General features: G+C 44.1%; 1 protein-coding gene across 1 annotated transcript; it reads left to right on the forward strand.

Annotated features, from left to right (window-relative positions):
- Nucleotides 1-90: 90 nt before the first annotated feature.
- On the forward strand, nt 91-17866 carry LOC110479025 (C-type lectin domain family 5 member A). The gene is made up of 9 exons (XM_077783174.1): nt 91-6427; nt 8007-8073; nt 11289-11503; nt 13512-13586; nt 14142-14228; nt 15622-15681; nt 16231-16373; nt 17010-17119; nt 17671-17866. The coding sequence occupies exons 3-9, from the start codon at nt 11422-11424 to the stop codon at nt 17798-17800; spliced, it is 687 nt and encodes a 228-aa protein (XP_077639300.1). The 5' UTR covers nt 91-6427; nt 8007-8073; nt 11289-11421; the 3' UTR covers nt 17801-17866.
- The last annotated feature ends 2823 nt before the right edge of the window (nt 17867-20689 follow it).

The raw sequence follows: 20689 nt of genomic DNA on the forward strand, positions 1-20689 counted from the left end.
AGACTTTGGAATTTTATATTTTCCTGGATCTAAAAGAACAGATGTGTTGACTGAAGAATCTGAATCCTTTTACTTACCGCAGCATAAGACAGGAATAATTCATGGATAAGATTACGGAATTTACTTATGTATAAAACAAATAGGAGAAATCAAACCCAGCATCCTCATTTTCCTCCTGCTCCATCTTCCTCTTTTTATAGTGAAGCTGCTAGATGAAAACCATTGTCACACCATCCTAGTAGATTTAGAAATGTAAATTTTGCTCTTTAGCTCTCTCAAAACAACAGAGCAGAGTGGTATTCTGGGCCCATTTCTGCAGGGACTCAACAGAAAGAATGGATTAAAGCAAGCTGATTTGATTTGGGAAAATTGTCCTTCGTAACAAGTTTAACTTGATACTCTGAAAAAAGCCCAACTAAAACCAAACTAATTTCTATGATCCCTATGGCTTATGTGCTTAATGTGTTTAATTTAGGTATTTCACTCTTCAAGCAACAGACTATTTTTTCACTGCATTTGTAAAGCACCCACCTCATTACACCTCTTGCATTTACTGGAGCTTATAGCTAGAAATTCGGTTGAAAAGGGATAATGAGAAAACTATCCTACCAAAAGCAGCTGCTACTTTAGTAGTGACACTCCAGCAGCCCCCAGGGAAAGAGGTGTTCAGAGGTGCTTAGAGTCACCATAGCAGCAAACTCCCAAAGGCTCTTTTGCAAAAGGAAAGGAAAGGAAGGATATAGTCCTCAAACAGTTCCAGTGTTACAGGAGTAAACAAGCCACCTGAGAGGTACAGCTGAATCATGTAATGGTAGAAGTCACCTCAGGGAAAATGGACTGCTGTCATCATCCCCTCAGCTTCAGGCAAATCCTGGGACTCCTGAAGAAACACCTGGAAAATGAGTGACCCAAAAAGGGCACTAGCCCATTATTGAGGGTAATTGATTGAAGAATTACAAGGATATTTTGGCAGACAAATACCATCCTGCTGTAATAATGACATTCCTGACAAGAAGGCCAGCTTTCAATTACAGAATTATTTGTACCTCTGGTGTCAGAGAGACTCCTTTGCATCTGAACCCTCACGGAAACCATAAATGCTCCTATTCCCATTCTTCAGCAGAATGATGTACTGGGAAAAGTGAGTTCTGTTCTGCACCATGTTATGGCACAGCACAGGCAGGGTGGGTGCACTGCAGAGTGTGGACAGAGCCCTTACCACATTTCTCAGACCCTTAGAACAAGAATTTACTGTTTGGTGCAGTTGCTGCTCATTCTTCATCTGCTGTGTCACATTCCTTTCACTGCTTAGGCTGCCCCAAGTTACAATATCTAATTCTCACAACTGTGCACTTGGGTTTTTGTCTGCTCTACCTCAGGGGTAAAGTTTGGGCTTAATTATATTGAGGTACCCTTCACCCCTGGAATTGATGTCACCCTAATGAAGGTGTAAATGGACTTCTGTGCTGGAGCTGTGTTTTCTTCACAATTAGTATATTTCAGTAGCTCTTTGTAGTAAGCATCATCATATTTTTTCTCATGGCGTATGTTGATGCGTTTTCCAAGGCATTCAGTGTTGAGGGAAAAGTGGCAAAGTCATCTAAGCCTATAATTCAGTTTGATCATCTTTCCGTATAGAAGGGAGATGGATGGTATTTCACTGCTGCTATGAATTTGCTGTCTTCCCTTCCTTGCTGACCTGCTGTTCTCTTTTAATTCCTGCAGCCTTCATGGTGATCTCCATCTTCAAAATCTTTCCTAATAAGGGCTCTTGTGGATAGCTACTGGATTTTTTCAGAGATGACAGAAATAAATAGAAATTACTTGGCAGAAATATCTAGCCCTGAGATATCATCACTGCTTTCACATTCCTCTGCAGAAACAAGTAGATCCATCAGACACAGAGGTAGCATCCTCATCCCTCTGCCGTTTGAAAGGAGATAATGAGAAAATCCTCTGTGTAAGAGAACAACCTACAAAATGCTGAGAATAATCTTCTGACTCATGTTCAGCTGGAGCCACCCTCAGACTTTTCATTATGCAGTCTCACAGAGAAAAAAACACTGATAATTTGCTTTCTTGAAAAGCCCAATCCATACATCATGTTTTGTTTCTCTATGTATTGTCATTTTTTAACCCCATTTTCCAAGAAAATGAGGTAGTTGCTTTCTTGTCCATCTCTGGAGATTGGCCTGTCTGTCTGGTTTAGTGGAAGGTGTCCCTGCCATGACAGGAGGGTTGCAATGAGATGATCTTTAAGGTCCCCTCCAACACAAACCATTCTGTCATCTTATGATTCTATCTTCCAGTTGCTGGACATTTTTACAGCCCATTTTTTAAGTGATTTGGGGTGTGAGGCTGAGAGGGGTATCACAGTACGGAGAAGTTCTAGGAATCCAACTGAGTTGAAGGGAAGGTGCAGCAGTGGGTATTTATAGGATGTCAGATCTTCAGATAACTGAGCTGTGAGAATACAAAGGCTCAGTGACCAAGCTGTTAGATTACTTCTGTCTCTGAAACCTCATAACAAAACTGTTTTGTTGTCTGTAAATAACAGCCTTTCTGGAATTGAATGCTTTCTGCATAATTGCACTTCACCACTGCTCCTGGGAGGGTATAACTGCAATACATCAAATGCACAGTCATTGCAGAGTACACATTGCTGGCCTTCAAAAGCAGAGACTCTCCTGATAGCTCCTGATCTACTGTGCAAGGATTTACCAGCAGGCATCAATTTCTGCAGCTCTGGGTGTGCCTGTGGCCTCCTGTTTGCTACGTGAGATGAGTAAAGCAAATTTATCAGCCTGGGAACTGTAAATCTTCAACCCTCTTTGTGCTTCCAGTGCTCTGAGCTTCCAGGTGACAAGTCTGTCCAGGAAATGGCTATGTAGGCACTGTTTATATTTATTCCAAAATGCCTTTAGCCATCATCTGGGATGCCCCTGCCTTTAGCAATATTTTTGGCACCTCTTTAAAGCTTGAAAAGGGAAAGGGGAAAAAAGAACTGCAGTCCTACAATTCCCCATTCCATAAATATCCCTCACATGCTGATGTGTCCCTGCTAACGCACTTTGCAAATTACTTATTAAAAGGAGAATCTCCACCTCTCTATCCTCAGGTTTTTTTGGCATCCAGGATTTTCAGCCTGTGGAGAAGGAAAGGGTTTTTCACAGCTGCAGTGGGACAACTCCTAGAACAGGAGGATTTGTGCAACACAGCTGTGGATAAACAAGCCCAGAGCATTGAAAGAGCTGGGAAATTACATTAAGTAAAGGTGAAGTCCTTTCACAAGGCAGCTTTTGAAAAAGTCTCCCTTATGCCACCTCTTTTCCTTCAGGATTGCACGTGTTACTCAACAAGGAGCTTTACATCTCCTGTGCTCCTTCCATATGTTCCTTAAGATTTGGAAGAAGTAGCCCTGCAGATGTGTGGCAAAAGGTGAGTCAGCTTGTCACCATCTTCCACAAGGGCTATAGCTTTTTGAAATAAAGAGAATCTGGGATGTGTTATAAATTGTGACACGGCAATTTGAAGTGTCTTAATTCAATAAAGCAATTTTATTTAAAATTGGCAAGCGAGTAAGGCAGGCAAAAATTCAGCGCTGGGCGGCCGGGGAATCTCCTGCTCCACCAACGGCACGCAAAAATGTTCTGTCCCAACCTTCCTTTTATCCCCCCTTTTCTCCTTGCAGACGTGACTCTCCAAATGTAGTCTGAGTCTGGTCGTTGTGATAGCTTCTAAGTCTCTTCTTTTGAGATACAGTAAGCAGACCAGATACACACACGCCCAGGACTTTAATCTCAACCTCCTTATCACCTTGTAAGCAAATAAGCATTTCAAAGACACACCAGTACATTCTTAGCCATTATCTTATGCAAAACAAATTAGGTTAACATACCACAGTACATTCTTATGCAAACTAAGACAAGCAAGCATATTACAGTGAACAAATTATCTTTTACTTATCTCAGGATGGATTCAGACATGGAAAAGAGGGATGTCAAAGAAGTGAGTAGCTGAATGTAAGGTTATTTTTTAGCCTAGTTACAATAGTTTCAAGTTACCACTCTGTTAAATACCCATTTGGGTATCAGCCTTCAGGCATTTTTAAACCCAATTTCTTTTTAAGTTGAATTTTTTGTTAAAATTTGTCCGAAAAGACCAGAGGTGTTAAATAACCTCACCAGGATGCAAATACTGTGAAATTATATTGACATTACTTCAATTGGCTCTATATAACAGTACTCTGCTTCTTCCTGCACTGCAACAGGGAGTTGCTGAGCTGGGGAGGTGTGGGGTGGAAGTTGTCTGTGAGTCAGGGATATGTGTGCTGCCAGCAAAGGATTTCAGCAGTGGAACAATCAGGGCTGTTTTGAGAGTACTGGGCATAGCATTTTCCTTCCTCCTCACCTTCTGAGTTTGTTGCACGTCATTATAATCCCCAGAGAGAAAACTGAGTGGAACTTCACTGCTTTCCTCTCCTGTCTGTCTCTGTCTGTTGCCTGAGGCAGATACTCAGAGGTGCCATTGCATCCTGTGATTCTGACTCTCCTCTTTCTTTTCACACTTGGCTCCTGTAAGAGCATTTAGTTTTCTACAGGAAGCAGATTTTATCTTCCTCCCTCTTCTCAGGTCATCTATAATTTTAAAATCTTCCTTGGCATGCTTTTCACTGCCAATCTGTGGTATCTTCCTGCTCCTGCACATCTCTCCCACGCCTCTCAGCAGTGCCATGCAAACACCACCACATCCTGTTCCACCCAAGAGACCAGGCAACTCTAATCCTTGTCACACAGCCAAACTACTTCTTCTTGTAATTGCAGGAGAGTTGCACATTCCAGCGGTGTCTCAGTTGCATCCTCCAATCTCACACTCTTCTCCATGTGAGGAAGGGATTTTCTGCCTAAAAGTGGAGAACAAGTCACCCATAGGCAGCTCTGCAAGATGCAGATCCACTTGCCTTTTTCCCTCCCCACTTCATGATTAGTTCTGTCTTTGGTTCATCCTCCAGACAGGCCAAAGTCTCTCAGTTTTGATATCCCTGTGCTGTGCTAACCTCCAAATACTCAATTTGCATTACTGTATCCCTCAGCCCTGGCTCCCCCCAAAACCAGAGTCTTGGGCCTCTGGAGCAGACAGTATGAAAAGTGTCAGCATTTGATTAGAGAACTGAAATAAGAAGTCATAAATATACTTGCTGTCTAAAGCAGGATTGTCAACAACATGACCTGGGATTCAAGCAATCTGTATGCAATTTGATCTCTTTAAACCCTGTGCCTGAGGATCAGATAGGTAACTTTCCTTCTCTATTGTTCATCTGTTCTTCCAACACTTGCCCCAGAAAAATAACACAAATGGCTTTTCTGCATTTTCCCTGCAAGTTAATAGGAATAAACTACCATATCCTCCAGAATCCACAGATCTGGGATAAGTTTTGTAGTGGATTATGCAATTGGGCAAATTGGAGACGATGGACAAGGCAATTCCTGGCAGAACTGGTGAGAAACCTGCTGAGGGTTATTGTTTTTATGTCATTACACTGAAAGGCCTCAGGCAGCACAAGAGATGATGCACTATTCTCCATTGACTCACTCCCACCAAGGTATACTACATGGAGCAGAGGCATTTTTCTTATTCTGCTCTTCCAGATTGCTATCACAGGAGCCCTTTCCATGTGCCACAACAGCTTCCTCTGATAAGCCCTGGCATTAAGACTTGGCTTCTTTCCTACAAACTTGTCCATAACCATCCCACCACAGTGGCACAATCAGGATTCATTTTAGAATCTGCAATGGCAAGACAAGTTCATCAGAAGAGCCCCTTTTCCTTGGTGAGGAGAGCCAACATTCACCCACCCTGAGGAGTACTGAGTAGGAGGTAAGCACTTGGCTGCCTTGTTTTGGTTCTGTAGGGCAAAAAAGGTGCTAAAAATGTTCAAAGATGTATATGAGATGGCTTAGTACAGTTTCACTCAGGCAAGGTGCCAGGGCATGTTATGTAAAGTGTTGGTCTTTCCTACATTTTAAATTGAATATAGAACAGTTGGGTTCCATCCCTCCTTCCTGGCAACCAGCCCAGCCTTGGGCACTTCCATTATAAACTGGGTTTCTCCTAGCTACCCAAGGTACCAGCAAGACTCAGAGACTGCAGAGATGATGGTGATCTTTTCAGGAATCAAGAGAATGCTCTTCCTCTTGTTCCTCTCTTGCCTCTGTTCTGGCCAGCTTGCATCTCCACTGCTGTGTTTCCCCACCTTCCTGGATTCTTCTAGCATGTTCCACCTCTGCTAGGACCATGAGGAACAGGAGCTGATGGGGTTGAGCTGCACATCCACACTGCCTCATCCACACTGTAGATTCATGGAGAGCTGCCTGGATCTGACATTGTGACAGGAGGTGCCTTCTGAAATGGCAGCATCTGCTTCTCTGTAAGTTGAAAAGATATCCTCTTCATTCTCCTTTGCCAAGGGTCATGCTCCAAGTATGTTGGAAAAAAAGGTATATTGAAAGGCTAAGAGGATTGGGAATCTTCAGCCTGGAAAGGCTGAGGGAACTGGGATTGTTCAGCCTGGAGAAGAAAAGGCTTTGGGGTGACCTCATTGTGGCCTTGCAGTGCCTGAAGGGAACCCACAGGAAAAATGGAGACTCTTGCCAAGGGCCAGGAGTGAGAGGATAAGGGAATGGCTTCACACTGACAGAGAGCAGGTTTAGATGGATTTGAGGAAGAAATTTTTCCCTGTGAGGGTGATGAGGCCTCGGCACACTTAAATATGTCAGGCATAGGATAGGACATCCCTGGGAAATGTTTTTCCACTGTCAGGAAACCACTAAGTACAGATGTCTGATGTTAAAGCAGCTGGAGTTTAGAGAGAGAAAAATGCCACCAAGGCTGCTAAATAAAAACCAGGCTGTTGTTTTGTTTTATTTTAAGTATAAAAGAGAAATTGGCAGCTTTATTTTACCCAGATACAGAGAGAAAGAATTTATACCAGTTTGCCAGTTTCAGTAGTTTTGCTCTGCTCAGCTGTTTTCAGTTCCTCTTTCACATAACAGTAAAATATATGTTGCACAAAATATGTCACAATGTTTGTCTAAAAATGGGTAAACTTTGGAGGGAGTGAGGTAGCCAGCCTTCCTTATGGTCATCAGCTGATTGCAAAGTGATTCTTGTCAAAAGCACTTTTTATATCTTTTTTTGATTGTGACCCAGACAGAGACCTTTTGGCTCTGAATTACTGCAGGAAAAAACAGAAGAAACACTTGTTCTTATTGGTTTAGTAATGATATCTAGAAAGTGATTTGGGGTAAGCCCAAAGCATTTAATTTCGCCTAAAATAACATTCTGAAAGGAAAAATTGAAATGTTTGCTTTCAAAAGTATTAAACATTCAATTATTTTCAGAAAATATATTTAATGTTAACGATTATTTTTTCCTCCTTGGCAGCAGAAACTCTTTGTTTATATTAGAAAATAATTTTGGTCCCAGAAAAGTTACAGGTTTTTTCAAATCTTACATATGAGAAAATCTTTCAAATCTTACATATCAGAAAATATCTCCCAATTATTTTAGGTCTGGATACAGTAAGCAAGCACATTAAATCCAGAAAAATCCACATTTGCTCAGCTGTCAAGTACATCCACTGAACCCAAGGAACAGATAGTTTGAGGGATAGACATCCTAGTTACTGTAAGTGGAATTTAAGTGAGGTTTTTCTATTTGAAATCTTCTTTCTAAGCCTCTCTCTCTCACATCCTTGGTTTTTGTTTTAATTTTCCTTTTTACTACAACCAAAAAAGTCATTATCCGAGTATTGTCAAGGGGTGAAAAGCCAGCCCAAAGGCTTGCTTTCACAAAGGAGGGTTGTTCTTCCAAATGTTTACTCCATTCTTTGTCCATAATGTATATTTAAATATTTCATCTATTTCAGAATAGCTGATTCGCAAACTACTTCTCTTTGAATTTGGATATTGTAATGAAATATTTACCAAATCTGTTTTCTTGATGAGGTACAGAGACGCAGTGGACTCAACTGACCCCAGAAGATTCTTCACCTCTGACCTGGGGCTGCACAATGTAAGTATTATACTGGTATGTTTAAAATCTCCCCTTCTTCTGTCTTTCCTGGTCATGGCCACACTGAGTTTGGGATTGCAGAGGCTGAAAGATGGACATGACTCTTCTTGGAAACATGGAAGTAGAGCTGGCAAGAGTAGGAGTGAAATGGGAGTGTGAGGGGTTATCTGTTAGGAAAATGCTGTCAGATGTTGCCCATGTCCTTAGCTAGAGTTTACGAAACCAAATTCATTAGGTGCTAATGAATTACAGCAGAATTATTAACACAGACATCTCATTATTAACACAGACATGCAGGCCCATTGTCCCATCCATATAGACACACATTAAAATATCTTTAAATTATTGAAGATATTTACCACTCCCCATCATAGTTTTGTGGGAAATACACAATACCACAGACACATAATAAGTATACATTTAAATGCTGAAAAGTGTGGCTAAGTGCTAAGAAATACAATACAAACTACCCTGTGTGCTATCTCCAGTATTAAGTTATGCAGCATCTCAGTATCACATAAAAGGATTTACAAGGGGAGCTGGAGCCCTGTTTTAACTTCCCCCCCATGATATTTGCACCATCCTTGTCAAATGGAGTTCAAAAGCATCAACTCAGTGGGGTATTGCACCTTCCTTCGTCAAACAGCACCGGCCCACACAGTCAGCACTCCCTCAAGATGCAGCACAACCTGCTAATCAGTGTAGGCAATATTCCACAGGAGGGAGGGGCACTATTTTTATGGCAAAATTTGTGGGATTGATGCTATCATGTGCTTGTCACTCCAGAAAACCAGCAATAAAAACAGAAAAAAAGTTGATTGAACTCAATGGATGTTTCCTACACTCAAATTAGCAATGTAATTCCCTAATAGGAAGGAAAAATCTGAATGAAAAAAAAAAATTAAGACTTGGTGGAGCTGAAAAGTCACAGAATACTTTGGGTTGCCCAGAGAAGCTGTGTCTGCCCCATGCCTGGAAGTATCCAAGGCCAGGTAGATGGGGCTCTGAGCAATCTGGGATAGTGGAAGGTGTCCCTGCCCATGGCAAGGGTTTGGAACAAGATGAACTTTAAGATTCTTTCCAACCCATTCCAGCTTTGTGGAGATGTGGAATGGCTTCCCAACTTTGTTGTGACAGTGGTCCATTTTTTATACTCCTAAACAAACAAGCTGACATAATTTCTAGTTTCATTCCCCTATTGGATTTCTCCCAAAGTCTGGACAGGGCTCAATGAGGAACCAAGGGACTTGTCTTTGATTGTGTACCCCCCTAATTAGGCCAGATGTGGCCTTATCCAGCTTCTGGATATGGAAACATAAACACATGTTTTGCCAATAAACAAACACATATAACAATAGTTCATTAATGATTGAATTTATATATATAACATTTGGTTGGAAGATTCATCTAGAGGCAACTTTAGCTCAGGGCCTGTTGTTCATGCTTCAGTCAGGGTCTGTTGTTTAGACCTCAGTACTTCATCCTGTCACAGAATTTCTGGACATATCTCTCTGTCAGGTCTGAGGGCCACTGCAAACCTTCATTTGAACTTCTGAGTCATCAACCACCACAGAAACTGCTTCACTTCCTCTTCTTTCTCACACACAGTTGGTGTTTGCTTGGCTTCTCTGGGCCTCTGATTATGGGACATGAGGCACAGTATACTGTGGGAACCCAGGGCAAGGGGACTATCCCCCTGTTCGAGCCGGGCTCAAACCCACCACCCGGGGAGTATGCCAGAACACACCCCTGGCTCTTTGAAGAAGCCTCTGTGGTGTTCCAGATCTGATGGCTCTGAGAGAATATATCCATAACACAAAATTGTCTTTCTGTGGAAGAAATAGGTTCAATCAGAATTGGTATTTATTTTATTTAAAAACATTCAACTTTGTCTTATAGTTTGAAATCAGAAAAGCCATGTGTTATATTTCTAGAATGACAATAATATACAGAATGGTTTGGGTTGGAAGGGACCTTAAGATCATCTCATTTCACTTTCTCTGTCATGGATAGGGACACTTTCCACTATCCCAGGTTGCTCAGAGTTCCATCCAACCTGACCTTGGACACTTTCAGGCATAGGGCAGCCACAGCTGGGGAATCTGTACCAGGGCCTCACCAGCCTCTCAGAGAAGAATTTCTTCCTAATATCCAATTTAAACCCACTCACTGTCAGTGTGAAGCTGTTTCCTCTTGTCAGGCACTCCAGGCCCCTGTCAAGAGTCTCTCTCCATCTTTCTTGTAGCTCCCTTCAGGCCCCAGAAGGCCACAATCAGGTCACCCCAAAGCTTTTGCTCTCCAGACTAAAATATCTCATTCTCTCAGACTTTCTTCCTGGCAAAAGTTCACTAGCTTCTCAACACTTTGTCGGCCTCATCTGGACTCTCTCCAACTGTTTCATGTTGTTCCTGTGCTGGGACTCCAGAGAGAAAAGAGCCTCAGCCTTTTTTTTTTTTTCTCCAAACTTAAGAAACCATGGAATTCTCAGCTTCTCCTCACAGGACATTCCTTCCAACACTTTCACCAGCTTTGTTCCCTTCGTCTGAGCCTCCATTAAAGGACCTTCACATCCTTCTTAAATTCTAGGGCCCTGGGCTGGTTTTGGCTGGGATAGAGTTAAATTCCTTTTTATCAGCTGGTATGGACTATATTTTGGACTTGTGCTGGAACAGTGCTGAGAACACGGGGATGCTTTAGTTTTTGCCGAGCAGAGATTAAAGAGAGTGAGAGTCCTCTGTTTGTCATCCCATCCCACCACTGAGGGGGCTAGGGGTGCACAAGGAGTTGAGAGGGGACACAGATGACCCCAACTGCCCAGAGGGATATTACAAACTTAAAAAGCCAAGGGATTGTTTTGTTTAGGCTGCACTATTCCTGGGGCTGCTTTTGTATATTAAGCACCTTTTGGGCTTCCCAAAACAGACTGGACAAATCCCCTGTTCTGATCCCCATTTTGCCTCTCAAATTCCCTTGTAGAGAAGCAGACAATGTCTGTGAGCTGCACAGAGCCCACAATGCTCAAGACACAGCAGGACAAAGTGTTTTGTGGGTGGGGGGGGGTGAAGCAATGGGAATTCAAGACACTTCCAATAGCTGAACCACTTCCCAAGACAGGTGACCTCAGGGAGCCCATCAACGTATATTTCCTCATGGTACTGACATAAAACCCTGTGCCATCAAAAGATGAAGCAGAAATAAACTTCTCTTTTCACTAGAAGTTGATGTGTGACCAGAAGAGTCATGAACTTCCTCCTGAAGGTTAGAGAGGGGAGGGACCTCTGAGTTGTTCCCAGCCCAGAGTGCCACTGACAGAACAGCCAAGGGAGGAAAGAAGAGAGTGGAACAAAAATGGCAGAAAACGTCCTCTATGCTGACTTGAACTTACCTGAACCAACGAGACCCAGAATCCTGACGGTCTCAGATGTCCAAGGTAGGTCCAGTGCTGAGCACTGAGCTTTCTTTGAATTCTCCAGTCTCTCTCCCACACACATCTGTTGAGAGAGGTCCTTGGAGCTCCAAAGTCCCAAAGAGCACAAGGGAAACATGAGGGCCAGTGCTGGAAAACTGCAGGTGGAGTGTCCAGAGAGGGTTTTGTTTTTGTTTGTATTTACAAAGGCAAGTTGTTGTAAGATCTACTTTTCTCTTGCTGAGGTGCAAGTGTGAGGCAGTGTCTGTGCTGTGATATTAAGAGTCATTTTTGTCCATTTTGGAGAGCATTCCAGAGCTGAACATCCATTGCTCCTGGCCCTGGCCAGTTGTCCCCCAGCAGGCTGAGATTCCTGCAGCAAACTGCTCCGGATGGAGTGGCTGCTGTTGCTGGTGTTCACAGCAGTCTCTTGCACAGCTGTTCCTGCTTCCTGAGCACAGCACCACTGCCTGGGGGCTTCTCCTCCTGCTCTGGCTGTCCAAACTGCTTGTTAAATGCACAGGTGGGAAATGGTTTATAGACAGGTTTAGTCTTATTTAGGATTAAGCACTTTGCAAACTTCTAACTGAGGATTTATCTTTCTTTAATGAGTTTAAAGTGATTGCATATCTGTCTGCAATATCTGCCATGAAATTAGATCCTAAAAATTAGCAGACTTCATAGAGTGTTTCTCTGTATTTAATTTTCATTTTTCTTTCCTTTCTTTCTATCCCCTGCTTTCATTCTGGCAGAAATTATTTATTGCCATCTAATTCTTGTCTTTAGCACAATGTGTGAACCCTCTGCACGTCTTTTCGGATGGGTGGAGTTATTAACACCAGGAAACAGGGTTTTACAATCCCTTTCAACAGATGAATTCAGGGCCTAATTGACCACAACAGATGCCACCTGATTGCAAGTTCCATATTCCTTAGAATTTTACCCTTGTATTCCTATTCAAAATTTTGATCAATTTCTAGTAACATTTGAGTGTTTTCTTTCTGGAAAGCTCCTATCCACTCTTCTATGGTGTTCACTGAATTTATGCACAAGATTTCCCAGATATCATCACCATCTTCTGAGAAGAGCTCAAAACCCTGACTTCTATCTTAGCTGTGTACGGAGATAGAACCCAGAAGGCTCAGTGTTGTATATCCTGATGACTTTGAGAGATTTATAACATTACAACGTCCTATTTTTTACTTTCTACCCACTTTTTATCTCCCTCTGACCTTGCTTTCCTCTCCATATGTTTTCTTTCCTGCTGTTTTGTATATATTACCTGCAGATGATATAATAGAATTCACCACGTTATTTTCTCCACGTTATCGTGTTAATTTTTGATAAAATCTCAAACCACTCCAAATTTAGCATAATCTGCAGTTTTCAGGCTTTGATGTTTTAGTCATTCTCACCACTCCTGTCTGGGTGAACCTCCTTAGGCCACCCTTGGCACATTTCTTCCCTTTTGTCAAGACTGACAATGTGTTTATATGCCCCTGTACCCTCTGGTGTTGTCTGTCTTGGAGAGAAACCAATTTTCTTCCTGCCTCTAGCAAGTGCTGCAAGGGTGAAAGTGTCATCATGGAACATAGAATATCCTGAGCTGGAAGGGACCCACAAAGATCATCCAGTCCAACTCGTCGCCCTGCACAGACACCCCAATAATCCCACCCTGTGCATCCCTGAGAGCACTGTCCATACGCTCCTTGAGCTCTGGCAGCCCTGGGGCTGTGACCATTCCCTGGGGAGCCTGTTCAGTGCCTGAGCACCCTCTGGGGGAAGAACCTTTTCCTGATATCCAGCCTGACCCTGTCCTGACACAGCTCCAGCTCTTCCCTTGGGTCCTCTTCCTGGTCACCACAGAGCTGAGATCAGTGCCTATAATGGAGAAAAATACAATTTGTGCATAGTTAACCACAGTCACATCAACCAGCTGCTGTCCTTTGTTCAGCATTTCTCACCATTTCAGTAATTTTTGTTTCATTTAAGTTGATTCTCAGATCTCTCTGTGCTCTCTTCTTGGTCCCAGGCTCAAGTTGTACCTATGCAGAAGTGAAAGTGAAATCCCAAGAGACAAATGCTGCAGCAAACTGCAAATCATCAGGTGAGTTTAATTGTCTGTTAAAGTGATGAGAATTCAAACAAGAAGGGGAGAGGGGCTGATCCTGATGCCCCAAACATGCAGTGACACAAAACCATGAGGAGGCAGGAGGATACAATTGTCTGCTTTCCACACTCAGAGCAGGAGCAGCTGAGGTGTTGCATTCTGTGCCACTAAACACTTGTTGGCTTTCCTGGCAGAGGAATAGAAGGATGTGATGGGCCACACCCAGACAGTCCCGAGCCCAGGCTCCTGTCCCCCGCAGCACTGGGAAGTGAGCAAAGGAGATGAGGAAGCACAGGGCAGGCACTGATTGTGAGGACTCTCCTCCTTTTCAGCTCTCCTCAAACCCATGGCAGGTTGGCATCTGTTCAGTTCCTTGGGTGCAGGTGACCAGAGCCAGCAGGGAAACACCAGGACACTGAGCCTGGCTCCAGCCTGCAGATCTGGAAGGTCCCAGATTCCCAGTGGGAGCCTGGAAAACGCACCTTGGAATGCAGGGCAAAGGTGCTTCTGTCCAGCTGCTCCCCTAATGTTTATTTTTCTATCCTTCTGTAGGTAAAAGCCGTTGTTCCAGAAAACATGCTGCTATATTGGTGGTGATAATCCTCGTACTGGTCCTGGCAGTATATTTAATAATCACATGTAAGTTCTTTTGTTAGTGTCATAACAGCAATTAATTTGTGTCTCTCTCCCATGGTCTGAGGTACAGGGCATGACATATAAAGCCAGTAGGAATGGAAGTTTGGTTTGAAGGCAAAGGACAGCAGTTTTTAGCCAATCATAGCTATAAGACGAAATCTGTAAGAGAGTTGAATGGTTTGAAAGTTGGAAATTTAAAGAGATAAAATAGCCAAAATCCCAATGAAAAACCGACAACATTCAAATGACAAAGAATTTATTATACACATGATTTGATGAAACAAGTGATGATTCGATAATGCCTACCAGTAATACAATTGCTATCTGTGAGAATCCCACAAGCTGATGAGGTTGTAGCATGAGACCAAGATGTCCATAACACCACAAATCTTAAAATAATTACGAATTAGAGTTCATTTGAAGGAGGCAACTAAATCACATCTTACAGGAGTTTGCTTAAGATCATAACAAATTTGAGCTACATAAACTGATAAATGATATTTTGTAGTAAAAAAATATCTTATTTTCATCAGAAAAAAATAATAGACCCAATTGGTATTTCCTTTAAAATTTTTAAAGAACCATTTTAAAATTTCAGGTGGATTTTTTTGTTTCTTTCCATCCTTTGATAGCTGAGAAAGCCTGAGAAGCTTCCACCACCAATAACTCTCAAGTCCCAGAGTTTGCCACCTGCTCAGAAATGCACATGTGGAAGGCATGGCAAAGTCTTTGATCCTTGGAACTTAAAGAATAGGGCTGGGGGAGGCAAGTCATTCTGCTTTTTTAAGGCAAAGAGTTCAGGATTGATATCTGACAGTGCTCTGACATTTATAAACATCCAACAGCAAAGGGTGGGGCAAATGAAAAACAAATAATAAACCAACAGAAAATAAAAGGATCTAACATTGAAAGAGGAGTCCTTAGACTTAGATCCAGGTCTGGCTTCAGTTATAGTTCTTTTGTGGGTCTCAGTATTGGCTCAGAACAGCTACAGACCTGAAAAAATACGCCTAAGAAACTTGAGATCAAGATCAAACTTGAGAAATTAAATCAAGGCAGTTCTTAAGTTCAAGAGCACACAGGTTTCACGTGTTCTCCAAATAAAAACTGTTGCTTTATGAGTTTATGCTAAGTTTTAGTTTTGTATGAATATTCCAATAGGTCTTGTTATTAACAAATCCAATGTTATTAAGATACAACTTGTTTAAATGGACTAAAGTGTTGCCCTTTACTCAGTGGAACATCACCTAGCTATTTAATGATTTTTATAGTACTCTCATGAGCAGAGTTTGCATTCTGTGTTGGGTGAAGGGGCTCAGTGAGGTGCAGCAGAGCTCTGACAGTGCATGGCACAGTGACCATTCCTTGCAAGCAGAAATCGTGTTCTTATTTCCAGATGGTCCAACTGCAGGCAGCCAAGAGGACTCAACAAGAACCATCCCTGAAGAGGCACTAGGTGGGTAATCCTCTGTCATTGCAGAGGGAGTTTCCAGAAGCCTGTGGCATTGACTGTGAAGGGGACAGGGGAAGCTGTGTGACTGGGTTTTGTTCAGAAGGGACACAAAGAAAGAACACCCCTCCCATCTCAGGAATACAAACCTTATCCTGGACACCCCCAGGATGAGCTCTGGAAGGCACTGGAGGAACAATCCCTCTGGAAGCACAGCACTGCTGAGAGCAGGATGCACAATAGGCTTCAACTGCTTTTCCAAGGCCCTCCATTACCAGCCTTTCGACTCAGTGCAATCCCCTGTGGCTGTTTAGGATCTGCTGAGCAAAGATGGGAAAGGCTGGATCATGTTTGCTGTGCTGCTCCCTGCCTGGTGATTCTGGGCTGCTGTCAGCTCCAGAGGCTGTGGGAGTCCCTGGTGCACTGGTGACAATTCCCAGCAGGAGCACACAGGCATTTCTGGGGCTGGAACTGCCTCTCTCACCTCTCTGTTATCATGGCATCCTTTGGTTAGTATGAACATGGATTTTCCACACCTCTTCTTCCCTTCTGCAGGCTGCCACCCACGATGGGAGAAACATGGGAGAAATTGCTACTTCTTTTCTCCAGAGGCAAAACCAAAGAGCTGGAATGCCTCTCGTGCAGAATGCACTGCTATGGGCTCAGACCTGGTGGTCATTGACAGCAGGGAAGAGCTGGTGAGATCCAACTCCTGGGGCAGCTGCTCGGGGGGCTGGAGCTGCCTGGCCAAGGGCTGAGCAGTGACACTTGTGCCACCTCCTGTCACATGTCCTTGGGCTCTGGACCTGCTGCGAGCCATGGACACGCCAGCCCTGGCAGTGGGAGCAAAGCCCTGCACAGGGAGAGGCTTCCTGGGGCTTGGAGTCCTTCTGTGCCCAGGCCTGATCCCATGGCAAGGAGAAAACTCCCTGCCCAGCTGGCTGGGGTTTTGCAGGGATTTAGTTCACAGGCCAGGGAGGTTGAACAGACACTTCTTTGTGAGAGCCATGGCTGTGACAAAACCTGAGAAGGCTTTGCCAGCCCCATCAGAAGGGAAAAGTGTCCCCGGGTATCAAGTCACACCTGTCTGACTGCAATGTACAGCTGTAATGGCACCGGTGTATTATTACATTTATTACAGTCATAAGGGGCATTCAAAAGGGTGATGACCTTCAATAGAAATGGAGAAATTCATCCTGTGGAGCTGTGAACAGAGGTGCTGTGGCTGGGGGCACACTGCACTCTCTGTGCTGCCTGTGCAGCACTGAGCCCTCTGTGCCTCTGGTGGAGAAAATGTCATTTTCACGAATCCCCATTGTTGGCTTCCTTTCCAGAGCTACCTTCACTCCCAATCAAGATATAACTACTACTTACTTGGGCTCACACGCCCTGAAGAGGGGCAGAAGTGGAAGTGGATCAACAACGTGGAACTCAACCCAGCCATGTGAGCTCATTCCAGCAAGTCCCTGCCATGCAATGTCTGGGAGAGGAAAATCCCAAAGGCAGAGCAAAGAGCAGAGAGCCCAAGGGAGATCCAGGACTGTGGTTTGGGGGAAGGGGATTCCTCGGGATGCAGGTGCTTCAGCACATGCCTGTGCCAAGGAAAGGGAGCCTTTCAGGCCAGGGAGCACGGGGCTGTCCTGGAAGGATGGCAGGAGAGGACACAGCTGTAGCTCTGCTGGGGAAGGAAGGATCTGGCTGGATGCAGTTCCTGGGGAAAGGAAGCAGACAGGATGCAGGGACAAGAGAGAGGGTGATGTCAGCACCATTGGGTGCAGGGGACCAAAGCAGGGGAATGTTTCTGGATGGGAAAGCATTGCCCAGAAACTTTTTTGGAGCTGTGGGGAACAAAAATGTGGGATGGGAGGGGGATTCCAACAAGGCAGTTCCTGGTCCCAGTAGCACAAACACATCTTAGCAGCCAGGTCAGGTGCCACTCTGCCTTTCACTGCATGTCAGTAATGTCATCAAATTTTTCTTTTTTCCCCTGATCAGGTTTAATCTAAATGGATCTTACCGGGACTATCACTGCACAGCCATTGGATTTGGTGAAGTACATACTGCACCTTGTGATGGATCCCAAACAACACAAAATATGTGTGAAAAAGCTGCAACAATTCCATAAAGGCATCAGAAGGAGAGCTAAATAAAGAGGTGCGGGCTGATATGTTATGCTCAGCTTCCTGTAGGACCCATGGGTGGGATGTGTCTCATTTCTCTTTAGCTGCCCAGTCTCTGCTCCCAGGCTCTCCTGCAGCCTCTCTCCAGACTGGTGGCCCAGCCCAGCCTAGCCTTTCCCTGATGGTGTCTGAGGCTGGAGGGATCCCCTCTGCAAGAGCTGGCACTGGCACAGGAGGAGTCTGGGACTGTCTCGTGCCAGAGATGGCATTTCCAGGCAGGCACTGCCAGGGGAGAGGAGTCCAGCCTGGGGACAGGGGTGATTCCAGCCTGATCCTGACTCTGCAAGTCACATCCATCCACAGCCCTTTGTTCCCAGCCCTGCCTGGGCACAAGGGGACCTTTCCCCACCTGGCCACAGCCTGGCCTTGCCTGCAGCCACAAGGGAAGGGCAGCACAGATTTCTGGTTGGGATCCTGTAGGGAAGGGCAACCCCACTCCTTGCCAGGATGGACAGGATAAGGTCAGGTGGGGTTGTATATAAATCTTCCCCTGTCCCAGACTGTTCCATGAGCACCTCGGATCCCTGAGCTTGTGGGGAGAATGGGAATCAGCGCAATCCTGTGTGGGGGAAGTGAAGGAATGTCAGATTTATGATGTGCTGGGGAAGGGTACTGAATAGAGACCAGCAAGGCCTGGAGAACAGAGTCCCAGGAGAAGCTGATCTGGACAGAAAACAGAAAAATGAAACCCACAGTGACCTGTGAAGGAGCTGCTGAGAAGTGTGAGAGTGACCCACACAGAATGGCAACATGGTGCTCTGCCCTCTTTTCCTTGGAGATTGGTCATGTGAGGAAATAATGCCTGAGGGCTTTAGCTGCTCAGAAAATTCAATCCAATAGCAGAAACAGGTGGCACCAGGAAAACAGAGCTGTTATCAGGAAACATGGAATGTCACCAAAGCTCTGCCACTCTTCTTCCCTGGCTCTTGGGACCCTGGGCCTTTTTTGACTCCAAGAATTATCCTTCTTGCAGTGTTCTTTCAGGCTGAATCACTCCTCCTTTATTTGTGCCTTTTATGGCTTTCTCCTTCAGCTGCAGGATGGAGAAAGCTCTGTGAAGTCCTTGAGAAATCCAAGGCCTGGTTTTACCTCTTGGAAAAAAAATTGCTCAGTCAAAAAATCTGTACATCAGCATGTTGTGGCCATCGGAAGAGAAAACAGAATCTTACAAGAAAAAAATCTCTTTTTAAATTGAAAGCACATTTTGATGTCCCTCACACTCACCATCCTCCTCACTAACTGCTTGCATCAAGATGCTTTGGAAACGTATTTGCAGTTCTTTCCCTGATTTATAATCCCCAAAGAACAGTGTAAGAACATGAAGCTGTAGCAGAACAATCCCAGTGTCAGACCCTAGGATCTTATTTCAGAAGGATTAGAGAATATGAGGAAGAAATTGTTCCCTGGGAGCATAGTGAGGCCCTGGCACAGGTTGCCCAGAGAAGCTGTGGCTGCCCCATCCCTGGCAGGGCCCAAGGCCAGGCTGGATGGGGCTCTGAGCAACCTGGGATAGTGGAAGTTGTTCCTGCCAATGTCGAGGGGTTGGAATTAGATAAAGTCTGTTCCAATCCAAACCATTTTATGATTCTATGATCAGTGAGTAACAAAAGTTAATCAAAGATTATTTGTGGTAGCAGGAGGCAGCAGCACAGGATCCAACTCTGACTTTTCAAGTCAGTCCCATGGGAGCCCTCTTGTAAAATGCCATGCTTTTTCCTTAGAATGTTTGCGTTTTTCCTCCTTAAATCATGGCAACATTTTAAAGTAATTTTCCAGTATTTTAAAGTAACTTTTCCAGTACGGTGGGTATTTCTGCCTTTAGCCTTCAAGAAATTCCTGTCATGTTTATCAACATTTATTTCAGGAATTGTCAGGAGGCTTTGTAGCCAAACTGATGAGGAAAAGTGAAGGTGAGTGTCTCGGTTACAAGCATCTGAGGTTAATAACAGTAGTTTTAGAGGATCAGATAATTCACAACTATGTTGACAGCATTTCTCAGGGGTTTTTTTGCCAGCCTGGAGAATCTCCTGTAGCTGTGAGAATTACCTTCTGTACTCGTGGATGAACATGAAGAGAGCTTTCACTCCTGAATGCTCTGTGGTTAAAAGCCACAATACTCTTTTTTGACCTCAGTGACAGGCAGGACTGAATAGCAGGAGCCCAAGCCACTCATTCAGAGTTAATAAATGCTGAATAAGCTGTTCTTAGAATGCCTGCTGTGCACAAACCAATATTCCACTGTCTCCTTGTATGTAAAATGTGCTCTGCATCAAGCATGTTCTGAACCTCCCTGCTGCCCTAATTCTGCACACCCTTCTCATCCTCTCCTCCTCTGGATTCATGTCTTGCAAAACCTTTGGAAAAATCTCAAGCTTGTGCTCTCTGGACCCATTCCTTCTTCTCTCTCCTGGGGGTCCTCAGTTCCCTAGCCTCCCTGAAGCCACCATGCCTTAAGCCTTGTCACACATATCTTTTGGATTCTTCTACATCCTTTTATCTTTCCTTCCCCAGTGTCTTCCTGGGAATTTTGACCAGTCCAGCTCTCCCAGTTTAGTGCTTAAATGAACTCCTGCTGCAGGTAAAAGCTAAAGGCAACTGCAATTCAAATTATACTTATGGAAATATAACGTTTATATGGTTATTTATAAGCTGTCAACAGGAATACCTGGTGATGATTTTCAGCAACTCACCACTGCTCAGAATCCTTGACAATGAAAGTAATTGGAAACTGCAGGGAAAGCTTAAAGTGTAACCCCCATTCCCATGGTTTTCTGTTTGAAGTTGCCTGCCCAGGTACAGAAGGATGTTTATTTTGGATAAAGCACTGCTGAGTT

Source organism: Lonchura striata, chromosome 5 (assembly GCF_046129695.1).
Source record: "Lonchura striata isolate bLonStr1 chromosome 5, bLonStr1.mat, whole genome shotgun sequence".
Classification (NCBI taxonomy): domain Eukaryota; kingdom Metazoa; phylum Chordata; class Aves; order Passeriformes; family Estrildidae; genus Lonchura; species Lonchura striata.